This window comes from Prunus avium, chromosome 1, assembly GCF_965620075.1.
Source record: "Prunus avium chromosome 1, drPruAviu1.hap1.1, whole genome shotgun sequence".
NCBI classification, from domain to species: domain Eukaryota; kingdom Viridiplantae; phylum Streptophyta; class Magnoliopsida; order Rosales; family Rosaceae; genus Prunus; species Prunus avium.
Window position 1 is genome coordinate 13770236 of NC_142284.1, and position 22267 is coordinate 13792502.

The window sequence follows — 22267 nt, forward strand, 5'->3', positions numbered from 1 at the left end:
TACACTGGGCTGGATTTCCCTTATAAACAAACTCAACGATACGAGTGAATTTCATTGATAACAAAAATTATACACCTAATCAGGGGGGACATATTGAGCAGTACCCTCAAAATGCAGTAACTTCGGAGTTCCTATGACTCCAAAGCCAGTGAGCTCTCAAAAGGTCTCGTGCTAGGAAGAGAAGTGCCCACACATTTAAAGCACTTCACATTTCCCTCCCCGAGCGATGTGGGATTGCTCACCGTTCTTGTTTCCCCAAGACACGGGTCTTACAGCCGAATTCAGAGGTATGACCAAAGGAATTTGTGAACTCATTTGGTTAAAGAGGTTGCTTACTGAACTTGGGTATAGACCTACATCTGTAATGAATCTCTTTTGTGACAACAAGGCTGCAATAGCTATTGCACATAATCCAGTTCAACATGATCGCACCAAACATGTTGAGGTAGATCGACACTATATCAAACAAAAGCTCGAAGCCAAAGTGATTCAATTTTCTTTCGTAAAGTCCGAGGATCAATTGGAGGATATGTTGACAAAAGCAATTTCTAGTAAAACGTTCCACAATTCACTGGACCAGTTGGGCATTGGCGATATCTATGCACCAACGTGAGGGGGAGTGTTGGCGTGACTTGTGGACCATTGACTTTCTTTCCTTACACACCAAGGATTCATATTATAATTATATTTGATTTACTTTAATTCCTGATTTCCTACTGTAAATAGAAATATAAATTTATTATTTACTTGCCCATTCAGGTTTTGTTGTATTATAAATATGACCTCTTACAAGGAAAAGAATACACAGAAAATTCCCACAAACAAATATTCTCATATTAAGTTTCATATTTTAGTAGGCTGAACCAATTTGGAATTTCATACTGCGAACATTTAATGAAAACTAAACATCTACTGCCAAAATTTTCCTGTACCATGGATGCATATCATACTCGTGAAAAAATAGCAACTGCTTCAACAGAAGTGAGTGAGAGCAAACAAATATCTTCACAAGTATGCATGTTGAAATTTGTCTGAGTATGTGGGAGAGTAAACAAATATCTTTACAAGTATCTCTTTTGAATTATTGATCCAGTGCAGTTGCAGTTGTGATTGTGATTTTCTACTGATCAATCCACCCATGAACATAGAATAGCTAAAGCTGTTTATGGGCCGGGTCGAATCCCAACTATGTAACCCATCTTTTTATAGCCACATAAAAAAATTAATTCAAAATATATAAATAAGAAGTAATTAAGAGAAAAAAAAAAATTACAAATTTATCTTGTTTGACAATATTGACATTGAATTCAAGGAAAACCCGAAGGGTTAAAACAAGAAAGACACCTCTAAGCTTGACAAACTCAAAAGCATCCTCAGCCACAAGGCTTGCAATACGTGATAGGGAATTTTATTTTATTTTTGGTAAAAAAAAGTTTAGGGGGAGGGAAGGCTACCCATTCCAGGACCAAGGCATTCCAAGACCTTTTTGAGGACTTGAGCGTTTAAACACATAAGGTTTGGTAAATATTCCTAACTACTGGAGCTACAAACTCTTTTGCTTAAGGCATACAACATGCACATTCCATAGGACGGTTTTCTACTTAAATGAATGTAAATCGTGTCAAAGGGGAAAGTGGTGCCTATTGTAAGAGTTTCAGATCCAGGTCTTCTACTTAAACCTCACCAACCAGAACTGGAAGAGTTCCTTTCAGAGTAGACTGAATTAATTAGGACAAGACTAGACTGGATTTCCCACTTCTGCGAGTTAGCTGATTCATCTAAACGAATTTTTCACCGAATTGTTGGCTCGTTTTGATGTAGAGGTTGCTTATATGGGCAATATTGATTTTGTTACACCAAGGGCATGTTTGGTAGGGCTCACTAGATAGGACTGTGCTATATTGTACCTGAAGCCCATGTTTGGTTAGAAAGGGGACTAATTTAAGTGGGATTGTAGAGCCCAACAGTACCAAAAACGCCTCACTCGCTCTCGCTATACAGCGAAGCCAAAAATGGGTTCGCAAAATAAGCCTTCGCTATATTGAACACGCCTCTCTCTGTGGTCTGCAACTCCGCCTCTGCGACTCCACCTCTCCTTCGTTCAACATCGACTCATCTTCTTCGAATCTTGACCCAGGCAAGTTTTTCTAGTCTTTCCCTTTGGATACCTCTCTCATCCCTTCTTCCATCTCTTTGATTTTTGCAATTGTCCTCAAAAATTTTGATTGTGTGCTCTGAGAATCCTTCATTCCTTTTCTCTGTTATTTTCTTCTTCTCTTCTCTAATTTTCGTAGAATCCATATCTATTGTAGTGACATATATATACTTGATGTTAATTGGCAATTAATTTGCAATTGGGTATTTAAGAAAACCTAGAAATTCAGAAGTAGAGTAGACTTTTGACATGAATCCTGAGTTTATTGAACTTACTGGTTCATGTGGGATGATGCATCCTTGTGGTTTCAGTTTTTATGGATTTCATTACCATCTAATGTATTTAATTGGTCTATACATGTGAAACTCTGAGATCTGGAGATGGTAAGAAATAGTTTGGATGCCCAACTCTAAGTTGAGGTGTAAGTTTTGAAGTGCCTTTTTGGTTATTCTTTCTACTTGCCACTGGAAACAGCAAATCGTCGTCCTTAATTGATATAAGATTTTCATTACTAACCTCATCAAGCCCAACACTTACAGTCAATGGTTGAGGAATATATCCTGCCTTCCTTGTTTCACTTGTTAAACTTTCAATTGTTGTATATATCTCCTCGGACTGATTATGAGACTTATCACCTGCAGTAAATATATGAACATTACTATCCACTTCAATCCAACTACAGCCAGGCGTCTTCTTGAGTCCCATGCCTCTGATATCTGATCTAATCCTAGTAACTTCATTCCGTTTCCCGTAATCTTCATACAAGTTTGCAAGAAGGGTACGACTTACTCTCGTTCAAACTGTATTCAATTAGATTAACTAACATAAGAATGTCTGTACCTTTTTTTTTCCTTTTTTTTTTTTTATAATCTTTTTCCCTATTTCCCCATTGTCATTATTTGCAGGCCTTTGTCTTAACTTTGGCACTACCTAGGTCTGCGAATTTTATTTTATTTTGGTTGGTGATTTAGTGCTAAAATATTACACAGAGGAAGATTTGTAGTTTTGGAGTTTGCCAATTTTCTTTTTTCTTCGTTGGTGATTTGGTGATTCAATTTTCTTTTTTCTTTTTTCTTTGGCCATGTCAAAGCAAAGTCATGCTCTGTTTTTTCTTTTTGTTTGGAGAAAGATTTATAGTTTTGGAGTTTGCAATTGCCCGTGATTGATTGTATCTGTCATTTGATAGAGCAATTTGCGTCCTGCATGAATATCACTTGGTTTTGGTCTCTCAAATAAGAAAATGCAATAAATAACATGGTGTTAATTAGCAGCAGCAGCATCTTTTGGCCAAAAGTGAAATAATCCTACAACTCTTTTCTTCATATTTGTTGTGGTATTAGGCACACATTGGTTGATAATTTTTGGTCCATTTGGGGTGAATTTTCCATACTTTTTTTTTTACATATTGAAAATAAGCTAAGTGGTGCCTTGTTTTATCATAGCACCACAAGGAAGCAGCTGAATGGAGGAGCAAACCATTTCCTTTGTTTGATAGACTTTCTAATATCTTTGAAAAGGATCGTGCTAACGGACAAAGAGCTGAAGCCCCTGCTGACATGATGGAAGAGCAAAGCAATAATGAAGTTAATGCTAGTGATAATTGTGTCCAGGAAGATGCATCTCCTATGTCTTTAAACAGAGAAGGAAGCCAATCCATGAACAGTCAAAATAAGAGGAAAAGAGCTGCAAGCTCAAGTGATGAAGAGAAGATTGTGACTGTATTGGAGAAATTATTTGAAGCATCTGGGAAAAGGATGCAAATGGTGACTGAGGCTATAATAAAAGGTAATGAAGATCGATCTGATATTGCCAAAGAACTCAAGAAAATGGGATTTTCTCCTTTAGATCAAATTGCAGCACTAAAACTCATTTTGGAGAAGCCACAAAATATATCTATATTCATGTCTTTGGATGATGATATCAAGAAAGTGTTTGTTGAGCAGTTGCTTAGTGACAATACTTGAGGACATGGCCTAACTAAGTTTGATGCATCTATCTTTTTTGAAACACCACAAATGATGCATTCACAAGATTGGCTTCATTTTGGAAACACCACAAATTGTATAACATTTTGCTAGCATTAAAGCTAGATGGTTCATGGTTGTGGGGCTTATTAGTTTCATTTTGAAATTGTGGATGTTTATTTGTATGTATTAATGGTAGAATTGTGTATAGTGAACTGAACCTCTAATTTCTATGTCATGTAGATGACTTTGGCATATATGAAGAATTTCTAACTTTTGCGCATATGAAATGTACATGTGAATTTGGTTTGGAGGAAAATGTACATTTGAATTTGGTTTGGAGGAAAAGAAATATATATATGTCAATTTGGTAATTCTAATAACCAAAAAACTTACATTTAATTATTTAAAAATTATTATTTTTAAATATAAAATAATTATTTTTTAGTCCGACACAACACCAAACATAGGTCTTCACTATTTTTACAATCCAGCTTCTTAGTCCGACGCAGCACCAAACGTAGGTCAGGACTTAATCCAGCTTAGTCCAATCCGAGCTAATCCGAGACAGTCCTAGGATTTAGTCTAGTCCAAGACAGTCCGCCGTACCAAACGACCCCCAATAGTGTAGTAAAAACATGGACGCACAATGTTCATAAAAGGCCTCGGTAGTTGAGCAGCAGCATCGGCATTGGAATAACAGTGTTGAAAACTTAATGCTCATTTGTCATCTAGACTATTCTAGAAGAATCATGAATAAAGCACGAGCCTAGAATTCTGGAGAAGCACACCAACAATGTCGGCACACATGAAGGAATATGCAAGATTATTCTAGAGAAAGTGACAAGTTAATGGCTAGAGTATGGCTGACGCAGCACAAGCAATAAAGTGTCCAAAAACGTTAGACGAACCCGTCTAAATACAACTCTCAACCCTTGTAACTGCTAGGGGAGTTATTACAAATAACTGAAAAACAGAATTAATTCGGAGACTTAACTACGTAACTCCGAAACTGAAAAAAACAGAATTTATTTTGGGAATTAACTATGTAACTCCGAAACGGAAAAAAAAACAGAATTTATTTGGAATTAACTTCGAACTTTGACTGCAGTTTTGAACGGCCAAACGACTCCAGAACGCCAAAATCCATCATACATCACAGCAAAGCTGTGAGTTTGACTCGTGGCATCGTTCCCTTTCCGAAAAGGTATTTTGCGCCCTAATCGGAGCTCGGACGACAATTCTGCAAATTCCCACCACGTCCTTTTCCTTGCTCAACCCCGATAAAACCTGCCACGATAAAATCTGCCATCTGTTCTACATCAGTCCCTTCCACCTCCGAAGAACTCGACCCCGAGTTATGATCTGGATAAAGAACCTCATCTTCACGGAACTCATATAAATCTGCAACATTAAAAATATTGGAAATTCCCATGGAATCTGGTAACTCAATAACATAGGCATTATCATTGATCCGTTTGAGCACTTTGTAAGGACCATATTTCTTCGGTTTAAGCTTGCTGTAAGTGCCAACTGGAAATCTCTCCTTCCTCAGAAATATCATCACAGAATCGCCTTCTTGAAACACTTTAACACGTCGATGCCTATCCGCAGCAGCTTTGTACTTAGCATTTGTTTGCTCAAGTTTCTGCTTGACCTCATCTCGAACGGCTACCACTTCCTCAGCCAAATTTTTCGCTGCCACACTGGTTTGCTGGCCTCTAGGCAGTTTCACCAAATCTACAACATGGTTAGGTATAGCAGTATAAACAATGGAAAATGGAGACCTCCCAGTAGCACTATGGACTGCACTGTTGTATGCAAACTCCACTTGCGGTAACGCATAATCCCATTGTTTCGGCTTCTCTCCACAGACGCTTCGCACCATATTGCCCAATGTCCGGTTTGTAACCTCAGTCTGGCCATCAGTTTGGGGATGGGCAGTGCTGCTTCGATTCAAAGTAGTCCCAAACAGTCTCCACAAAGTGATCCAAAAATGGCTCAAGAACTTGGTGTCACGATCAGATGTAATGGATGTAGGAACCCCATGCAAGCGAACAACCTCCCTGAAAAACAGTTTGGCTATATTTGATGCATCGGCAGTCTTTTTGCAGGCTATGAAATGCGCCATTTTTGAGAACCGATCAACCACCACAAATACAGAGTCCACTCCCCTTTGTGTTCGGGGCAATCCGAGGACAAAATCCATAGCAAGATCCTGCCAAATATCGTTAGGAACTGGTAATGGCATATATAATCCAGTGTTTTGTACCTGCCCCTTCGAAGTTTGACAAATGTAGCACTTGCGAACAATAGTTCCAACATCACGTTTGAGCTGTGGCCAATAAAATCTCTCCTCCATCAATGCAATTGTTTTGTCACGGCCTAGGTGGCCACTCAATCCTCCACCATGCAAGTCCCGAATGAGCTTCTCCCTCAAAGAGGAAACTGGAATACACAGCTGGTTGCCTTTGAACAAATAACCTTCATTAAGAAAGTAATCTACCATTGGCTCTTGATTGGTGCACTTTGTCCAAATTTCCCGGAAATCGTCATCTCCTGCATATAATTCCTTCAGACATTCAAACCCCACAACTTCCTGAGTCAGCGTGACTAATAATGAAGCTCTTCTACTCAGTGCATCCGCCACACGATTTGTCTTGCCGGAAGTATGCTTGATAACGAACGAAAACTTCTGCAAAAAAGTCATCCATCTAGCATGCATTTTATCAATATTTTTCTGGCTGTTAATATACTTCAATGCTTGATGATCTGTAAACAAAACAAACTCCTTCTGGATAAGATAGTGCTCCCACTGCTTCAAAGCTCGAACAACCGCATAGAACTCTTGGTCATAAGTACTCCACTTTTGACGTGCATCGCTCAACTTTTCAGAAAAGAATGCAATTGGCCGCTTGTCTGTGAAAGCACAGCTCCGACTCCCACACCGCTGGCATCACATTCAACTTCGAAAACTTTCTCAAAGTTTGGAAGAGCTAGAACTGGTGCGGTGCAAAGCTTTTCTTTTATTTCTGCAAAGCTTCTCTCTTGCTCCTCTCCCCAGCTGAACCGGCCCTTCTTCAAACACTCTGTGATAGGTGCAGCAACGGTGCTAAAATGCTTCACAAATCTTCTGTAAAAGGTGGCCAAGCCATGGAAACTTCGAACTTCAGAAACTGTCTTTGGAGCTGGCCACTCAAGGATTGCCTTGATCTTCTCGTCATCTACCTGGATACCATTCTCACCAACAACAAAACCCAAGAACAGTAGCTTATTTGTGCAGAAAGTACATTTTTTTAGGTTCACATACAACTTATTTTCTCTCAAAACATCTAAAACTTGTCTCAAATGCACAACATGTTCTTCTTTTGTGGTACTGTAAATTAAAATGTCATCGAAATAAACAACGACAAAAGAACCAATAAATGGTCGAAGAACCTGATTCATGAGTCGCATGAAAGTGCTAGGCGCATTTGACAATCCGAATGGCATCACCAACCATTCAAATAATCCGTCCTTGCTCTTGAACGCTGTTTTCCATTCGTCTCCAGGTCGTATGCGAATCTGGTGGTAACCGCTTCGCAAATCTATCTTGGAAAACACCCTTGAGCCGCCAAGAACGTCCAGCATATCTTCTAACCGTGGAATGGGAAACCTGTACTTGACTGTTATCTTGTTGATTGCCCGGCTATCAACACACATTCGCCAAGTCTTGTCTTTCTTTGGAACCAGCAAAACAGGAATTGCGCAGGGACTCAAACTCTCCCGGATAAATCCTTTCCGCAGTAATTCTTCAATCTGTTCTCTTAGGATGTCATTCTCCTTGGGGCTCATCCGATAATGGGGCAGATTCGGAAGGCTAGCTCCAGGCACCAAGTCAATTTGGTGCTGTATGTCTCGCATAGGTGGCAGCTCGTTTGGCAGATTTTCAGAAAGTAGTTCCTGAAATTGATCCAAAATCTTCTGCACATCTTGAGGAATGTCACCTTCTCCTCTGCCAATTTTCAACAACCCCTTCAACACCAAGGGACAAAAATACTCCGCTTCTTTGACAGCCTCGTTCAACTCCCGCTCGTTGCTAATTAGGGTTAGGAAACTAGAACTCTTCGTCTTGGGCTCAACAGGTTGCTTTGAGGGCTGTGTAGTTGCCATTGCAATTTTCCGGTTGTTCCAAGAAAACAGAATGACATTATCTCGTCCCTTGAAAGTCGCATCCACATCAAATTGCCAAGGTCGCCCTAACAAAATATGGCATGCATCCATGTCAATAACATCACATAATACTTCATCCCTGTAATGCTTACCAATAGACAGTGGCACTCGGCAAGTCTCAGCTACACGAACCGAAGGGCCTTTTTTAACCCACCCTAGTGAGTAAGGGCTGACATGAGGCTCCGTAGATAGCTGCAAATACTCCACCAATTTCTTTGACACAAAATTCTCGCAACTTCCATTGTCGACGATCACATCACACACCTTGTTTTTAATTGAGCAGAGGGAACGAAAAATACTATGACGCTGCCCTTCCTCCTTTGGTGCCAAAAGAACTCTCTGCAAAACCAAGGTAATCTTCTCCATTCCTTCCTCAACTGCAAATTCAGCCCCTGCATATTCATCTTCCCCGACTTCATTGTTTTCTTCATCTTCATCGGCTTCTTCGATAAAATTAGCCTGCTTCCGCTCTGGACAAACGTTAGAACGATGCCCTGGTTTTTGGCAACGGTAACATATGTCTGTCATGGGCTTAGCATACGGATTCTGGGACTGGTTTCGGGGCTGCCCTCTGTTGTAGTTCCGGCTGCTGCCTTCGTTGAAATTTTTGTTTTGGCCAACTGTTGCTGGTTTTGTCGATCCTCCAATATTCTGCTGCTGTGCTTTCCCCTTATCTCCTGAGCCACTAGAAGCACCAGCAGTATGTTCAGAGGCTTCCGTCGTGTTCCTGCGGAAGTTGGGTTGGCGTTTCTCCTTCTCCAACAATTCAGCCTTCAATGCCATGTTAATCGCCTCCTGCACAGTCCATATATTCTGCATACCAATTTTTTCTTGGATGGAAATCTTCAGCCCATTGTTGTACCTCGCGACCTTTTGATTGTCAGTCTCTGTCAAATGGTTTCGCTCCGCCAAACGCATGAATTCTTCGGTATATTCAGAAACTGAACGGGTGCCTTGCGCACAGCCTAGGTACATACGGTAGAGAATCTGCTCATAATCTGTGGGCAGGAATCGTTCCATCATCAGCGACTTCATCTTCCGCCATGTTCGAACCCGCTATTTTCCTTGCCTCTGTCGTAAATTTTGCAATTGATCCCACCAAACAGCCGCTGTAGCTTTTAGACGGAAAGCTACCATCTTCACCATCTTATGCTCAGGAACCTCCATAATATCGAAAAACCTCTCCACTTCTACAAGCCAATCCAAGAAGTCTTCAATCTTCAAATTTCCCCAAAAGTTGGGAATTTCTGCTTTAATCCGATAATCGCCAAAATTCTCGTAATTGCGATTACGATTACGAGGATTATTAGCCGGCGGTGGTGGTTCTTCAAGTTCTTCTTCTGACTCTGACTCACTATCTGGAATAAGTTGCCTCCTATTATCTCTTCTCTCGCCATCTCTACCTTCTCTTCTTTCGTCATCTCTGCCGCCTCGCCTATGGTTGCCACCAAGAGCTTGCAACAACAACTCTCGCATCTCCCCAAATTGGGTGGTTAGGTTGTCGATCCGTTGGTTTTGAGCGTCCAAATCCGCTCGAGTAATTGTGGCTGGGAAATCAGCTTCACGATCACCCATGATAAGACAAGAATACCGAGACGGGAGAGACCTGCTCTGATACCACTTGACGCAGCACAAGCAATAAAGGTTTCAAACGAAAACCTTGAGTAACAAGGGAACTGGATTCCACCAGAAAATTAAGAGAAACTCTCTTTGATTAATTGTATTAAAATCTGAAGTGTCCAAAAACGTTAGACGAACCCGTCTAAATACAACTCTCAACCCTTGTAACTGCTAGGGGAGTTATTACAAATAACTGAAAAACAGAATTAATTCGGAGACTTAACTACGTAACTCCGAAACTGAAAAAAACAGAATTTATTTTGGGAATTAACTATGTAACTCCGAAGCGGAAAAAAAAACAGAATTTATTTGGAATTAACTTCGAACTTTGACTGCAGTTTTGAACCGCCAAACGACTCCAGAACGCCAAAATCCATCATACTTCACAGCAAAGCTGTGAGTTTGACTCGTGGCATCGTTCCCTTTCCGAAAAGGTATTTTGCGCCCTAATCGGAGCTCGGACGACAATTCTGCAAATTCCCACCACGTCCTTTTCCTTGCTCAACCCCGATAAAACCTGCCACGATAAAATCTGCCATCTGTTCTACATCAATGGCGGTGGAAGAACTCTCTAGAGCAAGACTACAACTTGTGGCTTGAATGAATATGCCAAGTCGGTGACAATGGCGGCAACACCTTGCCTATAAATAGGCATGCAATGCAATATAGCAAGGTGGAGCAAAATATAGCTACCCAACCTAAGCTAGTAAGCTAGCAACCTAAACTAGCTAGCTATCTAGCTAATCGACCTAAGGTGGTGAGGATTAGCCAAGTGGTATCAGAGCATCACACACCTCTAAAATCAGAGCATCACACACCTCTAAAATCCAACAAACAGAATGGGGGCAAACCTATCCTACATAGAGAGTCTTATTCAGATTTTTGAACTTGTAATGAAGCTACTCGAACTTTTTTTTTTCTTTTTCGACGATGATTCTTGCCGTAAGGTAGGAATGTTTATATGACATGAGAGAAAAGGAAAATAGGTTTAGGATCTTTTACAACTTCTTCAGGCTTTACTTTTTCTATCATTTTCTACAATTTCTACGCCAACTTTTTTTGTTTTGATTTTTTTTTTGGTGTGTACCCTGTTTTGGTTTTCCATACATGTTCTACGATAGGCATGGAATCCAACGAGGGCCCTGCTTTCTTCATCTTCAGTTCTGTCTCCCTCCAAAATTTCAATCTGTCGTAATTGTTGGTTTATGGTGTTGTTGGAGAAGTGTTCGATTTTGTTTTGGTACAAAAACGTCTATAATTTAAGAGATGAAAAATGAAAAAGGTGCCAATGTTTCCCATTTGTGATATTTATGTCTGTAAATTTAGCTCTATCGGGTAATTGGGTGGCTCAACAAGGGCCGGTAGCTTCCATTAAACGTCAAGCTGAAACACAACTCATGTAAAATAAAATTTTAATATCTAAATAAGAAGTAAAACTGAAAGACATCCTCAGCCAAAAAGCTTGGCGATGGAGAGGCCGAAGGGTTAAAACAAGAAAGACATCCCTAAGCCTAACAAACTCAAAAGCATCCTCAGCCACAAAGCTTGCAACAGCTCAAATAAAAACAAAATTTGAATTTGAGCTTGAGCTTGACCTTGCAACAACTCAAAGCAGAGGGCTTGATCTACAAAGCCCTCTGCTTTATGATCTTAGCATCTTCGCCATACAACAGACAGACCCCACACTTCTCCGGAATGGGTCTGTAGGCGGAATATTTGTCTATGCTGAAGTCAACATAGACCTCAGTAACAAGTTTGTAAAATGCAGTGGGGATTTGAGCAGCCTCTGCAACTTCAAAGACATTATACCTGTTGGAAAAATGGCTCACCTAAAAGGATACAAAGTTTTTTTTTTGGCGCTCAAAGGATGATTTTGAATCTGCCTAAAAGCGACCGGTCGCTGGACATTTGCGACCGGTCGTTTTGAAGCAGATTCGAAGTCTGGAAGCAAAACTGAAGAGCGACCGGTCGCTAGTTCTTTGCAACCGGTCGCAGGCACACGAGCGACCGGTCGCTGGACATTTGCGACCGGTCGCTTAGAAGCAGATTCAAAGTCTGGAGGGAAAAATTCTGGCGACCGGTCGCCCATTCCTGACGACCGGTCGCTCCAGTCGTGCTGTGATGCTTTGCTTACGTATTTTCAACTGTCTTTTCAATGGCTATCGCTTTCCACGAGTTTGCAGGTGCTTAATGGATCACTTCTGAGGTAAAAGAGGGTTGACTACCTGCTGGATAGTTGGGAGAGCACTCATGGCTAATTGGTTATCCTATTTTGATTAATCTCCTCTCCATTTTCTGGTTTAATGGAGGTGGCTGAGTGGGATTGTATTACCTACCTAATCTGACCCTTAGTCTAAGTGGTGACTAAAAGGAAAGAACGTGGAGGACAATCAGATATCCTATCTCTTGTCCATTGGCTTGTGTAGGTAATGGGATGAAGTAAGATAACACAAGGGAGAAAGAATGTTGAACAAATGTAGTGGCAAAAGCTGGAAACTAGTTAGAGTTTTCTGGTGAGAGCTTTGTTCAGAAAAACCAAGGGGAGAGCAAGAGAGTTCTCTAAGTGTATCAAGGTGTTGAGCAAGGGTGTGAGAGAAACAGATTGTGAGGGTAGTGTTCTAAGGGGGTTTCCTTTGTAAACCAAAGTTGTAACCTATCTTCATTAGTGAAATTTCTCAAGGTGATCACCAAAGAGGATGTAGGCAATTTGCTGAACCTCTATAAACACTTGTGTCATTTGTGCTTGGTTAATTTCTGTGTGTGTGTGTAAGACTCATCCATCATTGAGTTCTTTGTCTAAAGTCCATCAACAACAAGATCTTTAAGGGCAGTGAGTTAGTCATTCTAATTCACAACAATACCACCATACAAACACCTCATGAGAATCTTGGAAACTGCTTCCAAACAGATACGGATTATACAAATTTTTTTTGATTTCATGGCTTTCCCCGTTACTAGCTTTGAAGCTGTACTTCCATCTAATCTTCATATACAATGGAGCATATGCAACAACAAGAGATAGAGAGAAACCCAAGAAATCTGTGCTAAACCAATCAGGAGGAAGCTGAATCTTTATTGAAGATCCCTCACTTTGATGGCTGAACCAATTTGGAATGTCATACCCTGGACATTTAATGGCAACTAAACATCTCCCACAAAAACTTTCCTGTACCACAGATATGGACACCATAGTTATTAAACTTATGAAATAAATAGCAGCTTCTTCAACAGAAGTGAGTGAGACAGACAGAGTGTGTGTGTGAGGTAGAGATAAAGAAAGAAAGAAAGAGATATAGAGACCTGCATAAAAAATTCATCATCTGAATCATATGATGCTCGTTCAATTTTTTCTTCTTTAAACTTTGATGATGCAATTGCCATTCGCATAATTCTGAGCTGTGCATCAGCCATTATGTTGCTTCGTGCATTCTGATCCAAATTTGGGCAACTAGAAAATATATGTTTCTCATGAAGCCTTCGAGAAAATATATAGTCGTCCCAACATTGTGTGAGTGCAGTGCTTGAACTTGACACTGTCTTCAGTGACGTGCAACCACCTGCTTCAAGATGTTGTAGCAATGGGGGGAGCTCTGGTAAAGATTCAAGGTTCTTGCAATCGCTTAGGAATAGGCAAGACAACTCAGCTGCTTGTTTGATGCTTACAGGTATGCTCTTAATTTTGGCCTTGTTCAGATTTAACTCTTGTAATGAGGTTAAGCAAACGAGACCATCAGGGATTTCTTCTATACTGCAATAACTAAGGTTTAGTGCTTCCAAAGAGAGCAAACCGACTAAATCTACTGAGACAGGAGGCAATTTCTTCAGTTCCGAACATCCATCAAACCTGAGAGTTTTAAGGTTGCTCAAATTGTAAATGCTGTTTGGGACAACCTCAAGGTTCTTGCACACGTGGAGGTCTAATTTTCGAAGGGCAACTAGATTTCCAATTGATGGGGGTAGCTCTTTAACCGCTGTACCTGATAAATTTAGAAACTCCAGATGTTCCACGGGCTCCGAGACTTCTGGGAAGTATTGAAATTTGGAGCAGCGACTGAGATCAAGGCTCTCAAGGGATTTCAACCTCCAAATGTTTGTTGGGAGACTCACAAGGCTTTTGCAAGCTTCCAGTTTAATTGTAGTGAGACTAGAGACAAACTCAATTGATGAGGGCAATTCTTTTATTGTTGTGCCCCTCAAATCTAGCACTGTTGTATTCTTGGGAAGCTCTGAAAACTCGCAAAGAGATGCGCAACCCTCTAGACTAAAAGTACCCGAGACATTCAGCTTACAACTGCGGCTTGGAAGTCTCTCAAGGAATTTACAATTTGTAATATCAAAGTAAGTAATTTTTTTGTGAGACCAAACTGTTGATGGCAATTCCTTTATTGCTGTCTTAGATAAATCTAAGAATTCAACATTACATGGAATCTCGGGAAGATTTTTGAGATTTGTGCAGCCCCCAAGTTCAAGATAAGTAAGCTTGTGAAGTGTTTGAAAATACGAAGGAATTTCAACCAAACTTACACAACCACGAAGATCTATATGTACAATTTTTAGACTCCGAGAGAGATTTGGAACTTCAGTTAGATATTCGCAGAAACGAAGACTGATCACTTTTAAGTTGATAAGCTTCTGTAACAAATGAAAGAGGGTTGACAATAATTAATAACTTATCTTGCATGTTATACAAAAACTAAGATAAGCATATATACCTGCTCTTCATTCCAAAGTTGCGACCCAGTAACTTGGCTGTACGGCAGACGAAGCTCAACAAGATTTACAGGAGAAAATTTGGATGGCAAGGATTGCAAAGGATATCTCTCCCAGTTAAGATAACTAAGATAATTGGGAAGATCAAGAGAACCAATTAATATGTGGTGCTCAAGAAACCAAGAATAACCAACGCGTAGCCATCTCAGTTGATACATCTTTTTGAAGTCTGCATCATTCAAGTTTAGCTTTTCAATCTCAGACCAGTCAAAGGATATGGCTTGAACAGTTGCAGCTCTCTGACAATCAAGTGCAAAGTATAAAAAGTGAATTAATATACAAAAAGTTTAATCAAATGTGCATATAACATAATTAAATTACCTGGTTATTCAATACTTGATAGACATCCCTTGCTGTGAACAATCTACTGCGTTCTTCAATACGTTGTTCGCAAACAATTGCCCTACCCATTTCTTGCACCAAATCATGCATCTCTATCCGTCCTTTTGAAATTGATATGAGAGACCTATCAATGAGAACTTTGATTCCTACTTCCCCACAGAAACCACATCCATCTAATGACTCTTTTACATAATTCCTGCTATAGCCTTTATGAAAACATGCTATATCAAGAAATATCTCCTTCTCATTTTCTTCTAATCCATCGTAACTTACTCTCAACGCTTTCTTGATTTCTTCGCTTGGAAATCGTTTCAATTTATTCAGTTGATCTTCCCACTCTTGTTTGCTCTTGCAACCAAGGAATAAGGACCCCATAACTTTAAGAGCTAATGGAATGCCTTCAATATAATCTACCACCTTTCTTGACAACTCAGTGTAATCTGTTGTTAGAGACTTATTTCTGAAAGCATGCGAATGAAAGAGCTGAAGAGCTTCTTCGGAACTTAATCCCTCAACCTTGTATATCTTATCATGGTCAACTTTTTGCTCAAGTAGCCCTTTATCTCTAGCAGTTATAATGATTCGACTTCCTTGGCAAAACTGATCATGATGACCAACAAGAAATTCTAGTTGGCTTGGAGCATTCACATCATCAAGAACAATGAGCGCCTTCGTGCTGCTGAGCCTATATCGAGTAATAGGTGGTATAGAAGGAGTGTCGATATTTAGATCTTTTTCCTTTAATATCTCACCAAGAAGTTTATTTCGCAACTGATTCAGTCCATCTGTTTGTTCTGATTTCTCCCTAACATTTGCAAGAAAACAACGAGCTTCAAATTTAGAGGACAACCTTTGAAATATAGCATCCGCAAGGGTGGTCTTGCCAATACCACCCATTCCCCAAATACCCACACAGCGAACACATGGTGAATCCAAGCACAATAACGACTCAATTTTCTCAATTTTCCTTTCAATTCCTACCAGGCCCCTTAAATCAATTGACGATTCGCGGTTCAATTTGGCCCAAATATCTTGGACAACTTTTTTAACTAAATTGGCCTCCAACCTGGCTTATATAATTATAAAGGACAAACAAACAAATTGTTAGTAAGTATACCGGCCTAATTAAATAGTCACAAGTAGAACTCAAAATATAAGTTACAGAACTAATTACTCTTTTTTTTCTGAATAATCAAACCCAGAGAGACTGGCTGCTTCTGTCAATGCAGCCCTCCACTTGTGCACCTTGTCGATACTATCCCTGAAACATTTTTCAAGATGACGAAATGCAAGCGCATAACTTCCCTGTTGTTTCCCTACATTTGATGGACTGATGTCGTAAAAAATGGGTATAACCAACTGGCCACTTTTTTGCTTGCATTCTAGTATATGCACAAGTTCATCCAGACACCAAGTAGAAGAAGCATAGTTTTCTGAGAAAATGATTACCGAAATTGCTGATCTCTTGATTGCTTCGAGGAGGGCAGGCACAATTTCATCTCCTCTCACAAGCCTGTAATCTATGTAGGTTTCGATTTTCTTCCCACATAAAGCATGATAGAGATGGCTGGTAAAAGTACGGCGGGTATCCTTACCTCTGAAACTAATAAACACATCATACTTTTCTTGAAGAGGAGGGATGTCAATATCAGCAGGAGCAACAGAAGAAGTAGAAGAAGAAGAAGAAGAAGAAGAAGAAGAAGATGTAAATGATCTGAAGCCCATGTAGAACAGAGTCATGATGATGATGATGAAAACTAGAAAGCACCCAAGGAACTCCATATCCCTCTCTTTCGTATGTTTATGAGTATTTAGTTATAGAAAAAAGAGAATCTGATATTGGAGATGGAAGGGGTTAATTAAGTTGCACCTGAGGACCCATTTAAGCAAGAGACAAAGAGAGCTAGAAATAAGTTGCCACTGGCAGCTTCAGAGATTTGTGGCCTTTGTTGTTTAGAAAGAAAGGAAATAAAAAAGCAGTTGCTGAGACTAGCTAGATCAGATTTTAGTTTAGCAATTGTTTGACTTGGCTATATGCACAAAGCTACAAAACGATCCAGGAAAATCATTAGCCATGGAAAAACAAAAGTAAAATTACCTCCGAAGAATGGTACATGGGAGTGGCAACGCAATGACCCCCTCTTACACTCTTAGCGAAGGATTTTCCCCTTGTAAATTAGTGCATATAGTCAAGTGTTGAGTGTTGTGACTTTCCTTACACACCAAGAATTCCTCTTAGAGATTTTTGTTTACAAAATATGTGGGAATGGCTCACAGAAGAAGTGTTTAAGTTGGAATGATAATGAAAGGATGAAAGATATGCTTCAAGACGTGTAGGATACGCTATCCTTCAGACTTTATTTGCCCACACAACTTGCGTGGATATAATTAAATACAAAGTGATGTAGAACATATGGCCGAGTTGATCAAGGAACAGCTAGATAGGCCCGCATGTCGTCGCGCCAGAAAAGCCCAATCTATGCAAGTATGGGCCCAGAGCTCAGAATCGGGTTCATGACCTTAAAAGCTTTCCAATTTGTTTATATGTTATTTATAATATAAAGGTTTTTGTATTTGGATTTACGGAAAAGGAAAACTATATTTTTTTATAACAATAGAAACTCCTACATTCCTGCCTGACAGTTTGACAGTTAAACAACCTCTATAAGTAGGGACTCCTAAGGCTATGGCATAAATGGCTAGGACATGTACATCTTATGGTTACACCCTCTAGTGATAGAATTTGTTTGTATCATAGGAAATATGTGTTGGATTTGTTGACATTAACAGGCATGCTAAGGTGTGCACCCGCACACTCCTATTGTATAGAATCATCATCTAGCCATTTACCCTAACCAAGTACCAACAAACCAAGAAAGATATCATAGACTAGTAGGAAAACTAATTTATTTGTCACATACTCGTCCTGATCTTGCCTATGCAATTAGCGTTGTTAGTCAGTTTATGCATTCACCCAGTGAAGAACATCATGCAGTGGTGATGCGTTACTTGAAGGGAGCTCCAGGAAAAGGTTAGATATTCAAGAGACAAGGTCATCTAAATATCAAAGGATTTACGTATGCAAATTGGGCTAGTAATATTACAGACAGACGTCGGGCTACTTCAGGCTACTTCACCTTTTTGGGAGGTAACCTGATTACATGGTGTAGTAAGAAGCAGAATGTAGTGGCACAATCTGCAACTTAGGCCAAGTATAGGAGTGTGGCCCAAAGAGTTTGTGAGCTTCTCTAGTTGAGAAATTTAATCACTGAAATTGGATTTCCACCTCAGGAAAGGAAATTATGGATCTCTACTATGATAATTAGGCAGCTCGAGAAATTTCAAACAATCCAATTGAACATGATAGAGCTAAACACGTTGAAGTGGATCGACACTTTATTAAGGAAGAACTTATTGGAAAGTTGATTGATATCCCATTTTTGAAATCTGAAGAACAACTGGTAGATGTTTTGTTGCACGCAATATCAGCAAATGTGTTTTATGACTCACTTGTCAAGTTGGGCACAAGAGATATCTACGCAAGAACTTGAGGGAGAATGTTGGCGTGAGTCAAGGGACAATTAGAGTAGGAAATATATTTCTTATTTAATAGGGAATCCTATTTTAGGATGTATTTATTTTATTCCTTGTGTTAGGGAGTTACACCAGTAATCACCAAATCAATGAGACCTATTCAATATGCTCTGTAACAGTTTTCAGTTATGTAATTAATTATGTAATTTACTCTGTCATTAGTATAGGGCTGTTACTCTAGTCATTACTGTATAAATATTGTATCCATGTATCATTGACAGATATGAGAAAATAAACCTTTTCTACATGGTATCAGACTTTTAAAGCCTTAGTACGATCCCGCATCCCCCCATTCTTCTCCCTCTTAGCCTTTTAGATATTTTTCAGAATCTGTTCTTTCTCAGGTTGTTGGCCTTAACACCTCTATGGCTATTTGGGACTCCCTGGCACGAAATTTCTCTCAACATTCGGTTGCCAACTCCATAAGGCCATTTATGGTCTTAAGCAAGCTCCCCGGGCTTGGTTTCAGAGGTTTAGTAACTTTCTCCTTCAGGTTGGTTTCATTCAAAGTCGCTCTGATTCCTCCTTGTTTGTGTATCGTGATGGCTCGCATTTAATGATTTTACTCCTCTATGTTGACGATATCGTACTTACTGGAAATACGCCCTCTCAACTCTCTGCTTTTATCACTACTCTTGCTGCTGAATTTGAGGTTACTGATCTTGGCTCGATTAATTATTTCCTTGGCATCGAAGTGTCCCATTTGAAAGATTCTGTTCACCTTACACAAAATAAATATACTCTCGATCTTCTCCGGAAAAGTAATCTTCTAGAGTGTAAACCCGTCTCCACTCCCATGGCCTCACGAACCTCCGCCTCTCGCACTGATGGGTCTCCCCTTGCTGATCCAACTCATTATCGCCAAATCGTCGGTGCTCTTCAATATCTTACCATCACTCGCCCTGATATAGCCTACGCCGTTCAACATGTTTCTCAATTCATGAGTTCTCCTAGTGATACACATTTGGAAGCTGTGAAGCGCATACTTCGTTATCTCAAAGGCACTCTTGGTCATGGTTTATCCCTTTACTGTTCCGCTAATCCTTCTCTCCTCATTGCATATTCTGATGCCGATTGGGCAGGGTGTCCAGACACCCGTCGCTCCACTACAGGGTATTGTATATTTTTGGGGCCCAATCTCATTTCATGGAGTGCCAAGAAACAACGTACCGTCTCTCGCTCTAGTGCCGAAGCCGAATACCGTGCTCTAGCTTATGCATGTGCTGATACTATTTGGATCCAAGGCTTGTTACGTGAACTTCGGTATCCTCTCCCTCGTCCGGTTCTCCTTAATTGTGATAATCTTTCCACTACTTACATGGCTGCTAATCTGGTCTTTCATTCCCGCACCAAACATATTGGCCTTGATTATCACTTTGTTCGCGAACGCATTGCCAGTGGCAGTCATCAAGTTCAATTTATTCCTTCCACACAACAACTGGCTGACGTTTTCACCAAAGGCTTACCCACGGATCGGTTCCAGCGTCTCGTTTCCAACCTTGTCACCTCCTCGGCGTCAAGTTTGCGGGGGAATGTTAGGGAGTTACACCAGTAATCACCAAATCAATGAGACCTATTCAATATGCTCTGTAACAGTTTTCAGTTATGTAATTAATTATGTAATTTACTCTGTCATTAGTATAGGGCTGTTACTCTAGTCATTACTGTATAAATATTGTATCCATGTATCATTGACAGATATGAGAAAATAAACCTTTTCTACACCTTGTATGATAAGTCAACTTGTACATCTTTATATTCACCTCCACAAAGAGAAGAATACAATCCCAAATTTTCCATTCAACTAGAGAAGCATCATACTTTTCTTTAAGGGGGGCAGCATAAGGAAGAGAAGAAGAAGAAGAAGATGAATTCATATCCCTATCAAAAACCTGCAAATTCCTACAAGTCAAAACATGCATGTATGTATATATATATTCATAAATATGCAAATAACACTAGGTCCAACTTAGCTGTATAACTGAGAATGAGAAACGAAGGACCAAAGGATCTCAACAAATAACGACCTTTTGAAAACATATATAATCATAAGAGAGAGCTAAGTTAGAGACAGTACCTCCAGATCAAGAAAGAAGCTGCGGAGTATTAATCGCCTTATCAGCAAATATTAAGAAAGAAATAATAGTATGATATTATGAAGACCTACGCTGCACCTCAGGATCGATTCAAGGATGAGATCTAGAAAGGACTGGTAGAGATTATAGCTATATCATGTTTTGGCAATTGTGGTTGACTCTGTATGCATATAAGCAGCACGGAAAAACGGTGGAAATTACAAACAGATCAAACGAAATAGGAAAAAGAAGAAGTAGCGAGTAATTTTCCAAGCCATCCAACTCTGACTAAGAAAAACTATACTACCAGCAAAAGCACCTCAGTCTGTCTTAACCACTTAATCTACAAGCCTGTCTTTTTTTAGACAAAAGGAAAAAATTGAAAATTAAGTTTGGGTGGAGTGCAATTAGCGCTGGAGTCTTCGTGCAGTTAATCACCTTAGATAAAGTCTTTGTGTATGATGGTAACAGATTTGCATAAAAGGGCTTAATTAGGATTTTATCAATTGATTAAATATTTATTTGCCTTCAAGTAAATTAGGACTAATTTGCACCCATTAATGCAACAGAGTCCAACTTAAATTTCTAATGCATGTGATGTATGGATGAAATGTTTGCTTGGAGACACAAATTTTTATTTTGAATACAAGTCATTGGGAGGGTGGGGTTTACACAAATATTCATTGGGCGTCTCAATTTACTCAAATCTTTTGATGCAGCAAACTACGGGTCGAAAAACGTAAATAATTTGACCCAAAAAAAAAACATATATAGAACTTCAGTGGTATTTGGAAAGAAAAGTCTTCAACGTAAATAGAACTTCAATGGTAGTCTTCAACATATACAGATAAAAAGTAGGTAATAAAACTGGATGCATTGGCAGGCATGGGCTTAGCCTAGTTTGCTAAAGCTGATGTGTTTCCCACTCTACAACAGAGTTCGAATCTCCCTCTCCAAGTAATTTAGATTAAATTAAAGTAGAATTTCGCTTGCATAAAAAAAATTTAAAAATTAAAAAAAAAAATATTTGGACGCATGGATTATATGTAACTATCAAGTCATATTAAAGTAACTCTGTCACTTCCATTATGAAAATACCTGTAGGATGTCTATATATGCCTAGAGGAGGTTAATAGGCCAATTTAAAATTATAATCACGTAAACAAAAATAAACTTTGGTAGCAGGATTGATATGGTTTATCAATCCTGAAACGTGCTGGAAATAAAATAAAAGAACACAGAGAGAATTATTTTACGTGGTAAAACCCCACCTCTAGGGAAAATCCACGGGACTTCCTCAGTCCAACACAAATCCACTATAGAACGATGATTACAAGAAGTACTCACACACTTATCCTAGACACATTCTAGATAATATTTACCGACTTCTTCGTAACTCAACTTCTGTCACGGGATGATCTACGACACTCCTTATGTTGAACGCAATACTGGTCACGATTGCTTCAAGCTCGCCGGAGGAAAACCGCCACCACGGTCTTGGTGCCCTCAACCGTATGAGTCACCGATATGCACAT

The 22267-nt window shown here is 39.6% G+C and overlaps 2 protein-coding genes and 1 pseudogene across 2 annotated transcripts; 2 read left to right on the top strand and 1 right to left on the bottom strand.

Moving 5' to 3' along the window:
* Positions 1–289: 289 nt before the first annotated feature.
* Positions 290–4396, top strand: LOC148297374 (uncharacterized). The gene is made up of 2 exons (XM_088246677.1): positions 290–445; positions 3598–4396. The coding sequence occupies exons 1-2, from the start codon at positions 290–292 to the stop codon at positions 4117–4119; spliced, it is 678 nt and encodes a 225-aa protein (XP_088102803.1). The 3' UTR covers positions 4120–4396.
* Positions 4397–11346: 6950 nt separating this feature from the next.
* Positions 11347–19631, bottom strand: LOC110758524 (TMV resistance protein N-like). The gene is made up of 6 exons (XM_088246560.1): positions 16238–19631; positions 15043–16129; positions 14664–14960; positions 13252–14583; positions 12813–13117; positions 11347–11760 (listed from the first exon to the last, which is right to left on the bottom strand). Exons 1-6 carry the CDS (start codon positions 16843–16845, stop codon positions 11577–11579), a joined length of 3813 nt encoding a protein of 1270 aa, XP_088102686.1. The 5' UTR covers positions 16846–19631; the 3' UTR covers positions 11347–11576.
* On the top strand, positions 19454–20381 carry LOC110773931 (secreted RxLR effector protein 161 pseudogene; annotated as a pseudogene).
* Positions 20382–22267: the final 1886 nt, after the last annotated feature.

Bases quoted from the DNA above. Each gene is read 5' to 3' on its own strand.
- LOC110758524 (XM_088246560.1), bottom strand. From the start codon at position 16,845: ATGGAGTTCCTTGGGTGCTTTCTAGTTTTCATCATCATCATCATGACT. The intron at 14,584-14,663 runs GTATATATGCTT...CATTTGTTACAG, and splicing joins AACTTTGGAATGAAGAGCAG to AAGCTTATCAACTTAAAAGT. The intron at 13,118-13,251 runs GTCTCTATATCT...TCTGTGGTACAG, and splicing joins ATGATGAATTTTTTATGCAG to GAAAGTTTTTGTGGGAGATG.
- LOC148297374 (XM_088246677.1), top strand. From the start codon at position 290: ATGACCAAAGGAATTTGTGAACTCATTTGGTTAAAGAGGTTGCTTACT. The intron at 446-3,597 runs GTAGATCGACAC...GTTTTATCATAG, and splicing joins ATCGCACCAAACATGTTGAG to CACCACAAGGAAGCAGCTGA.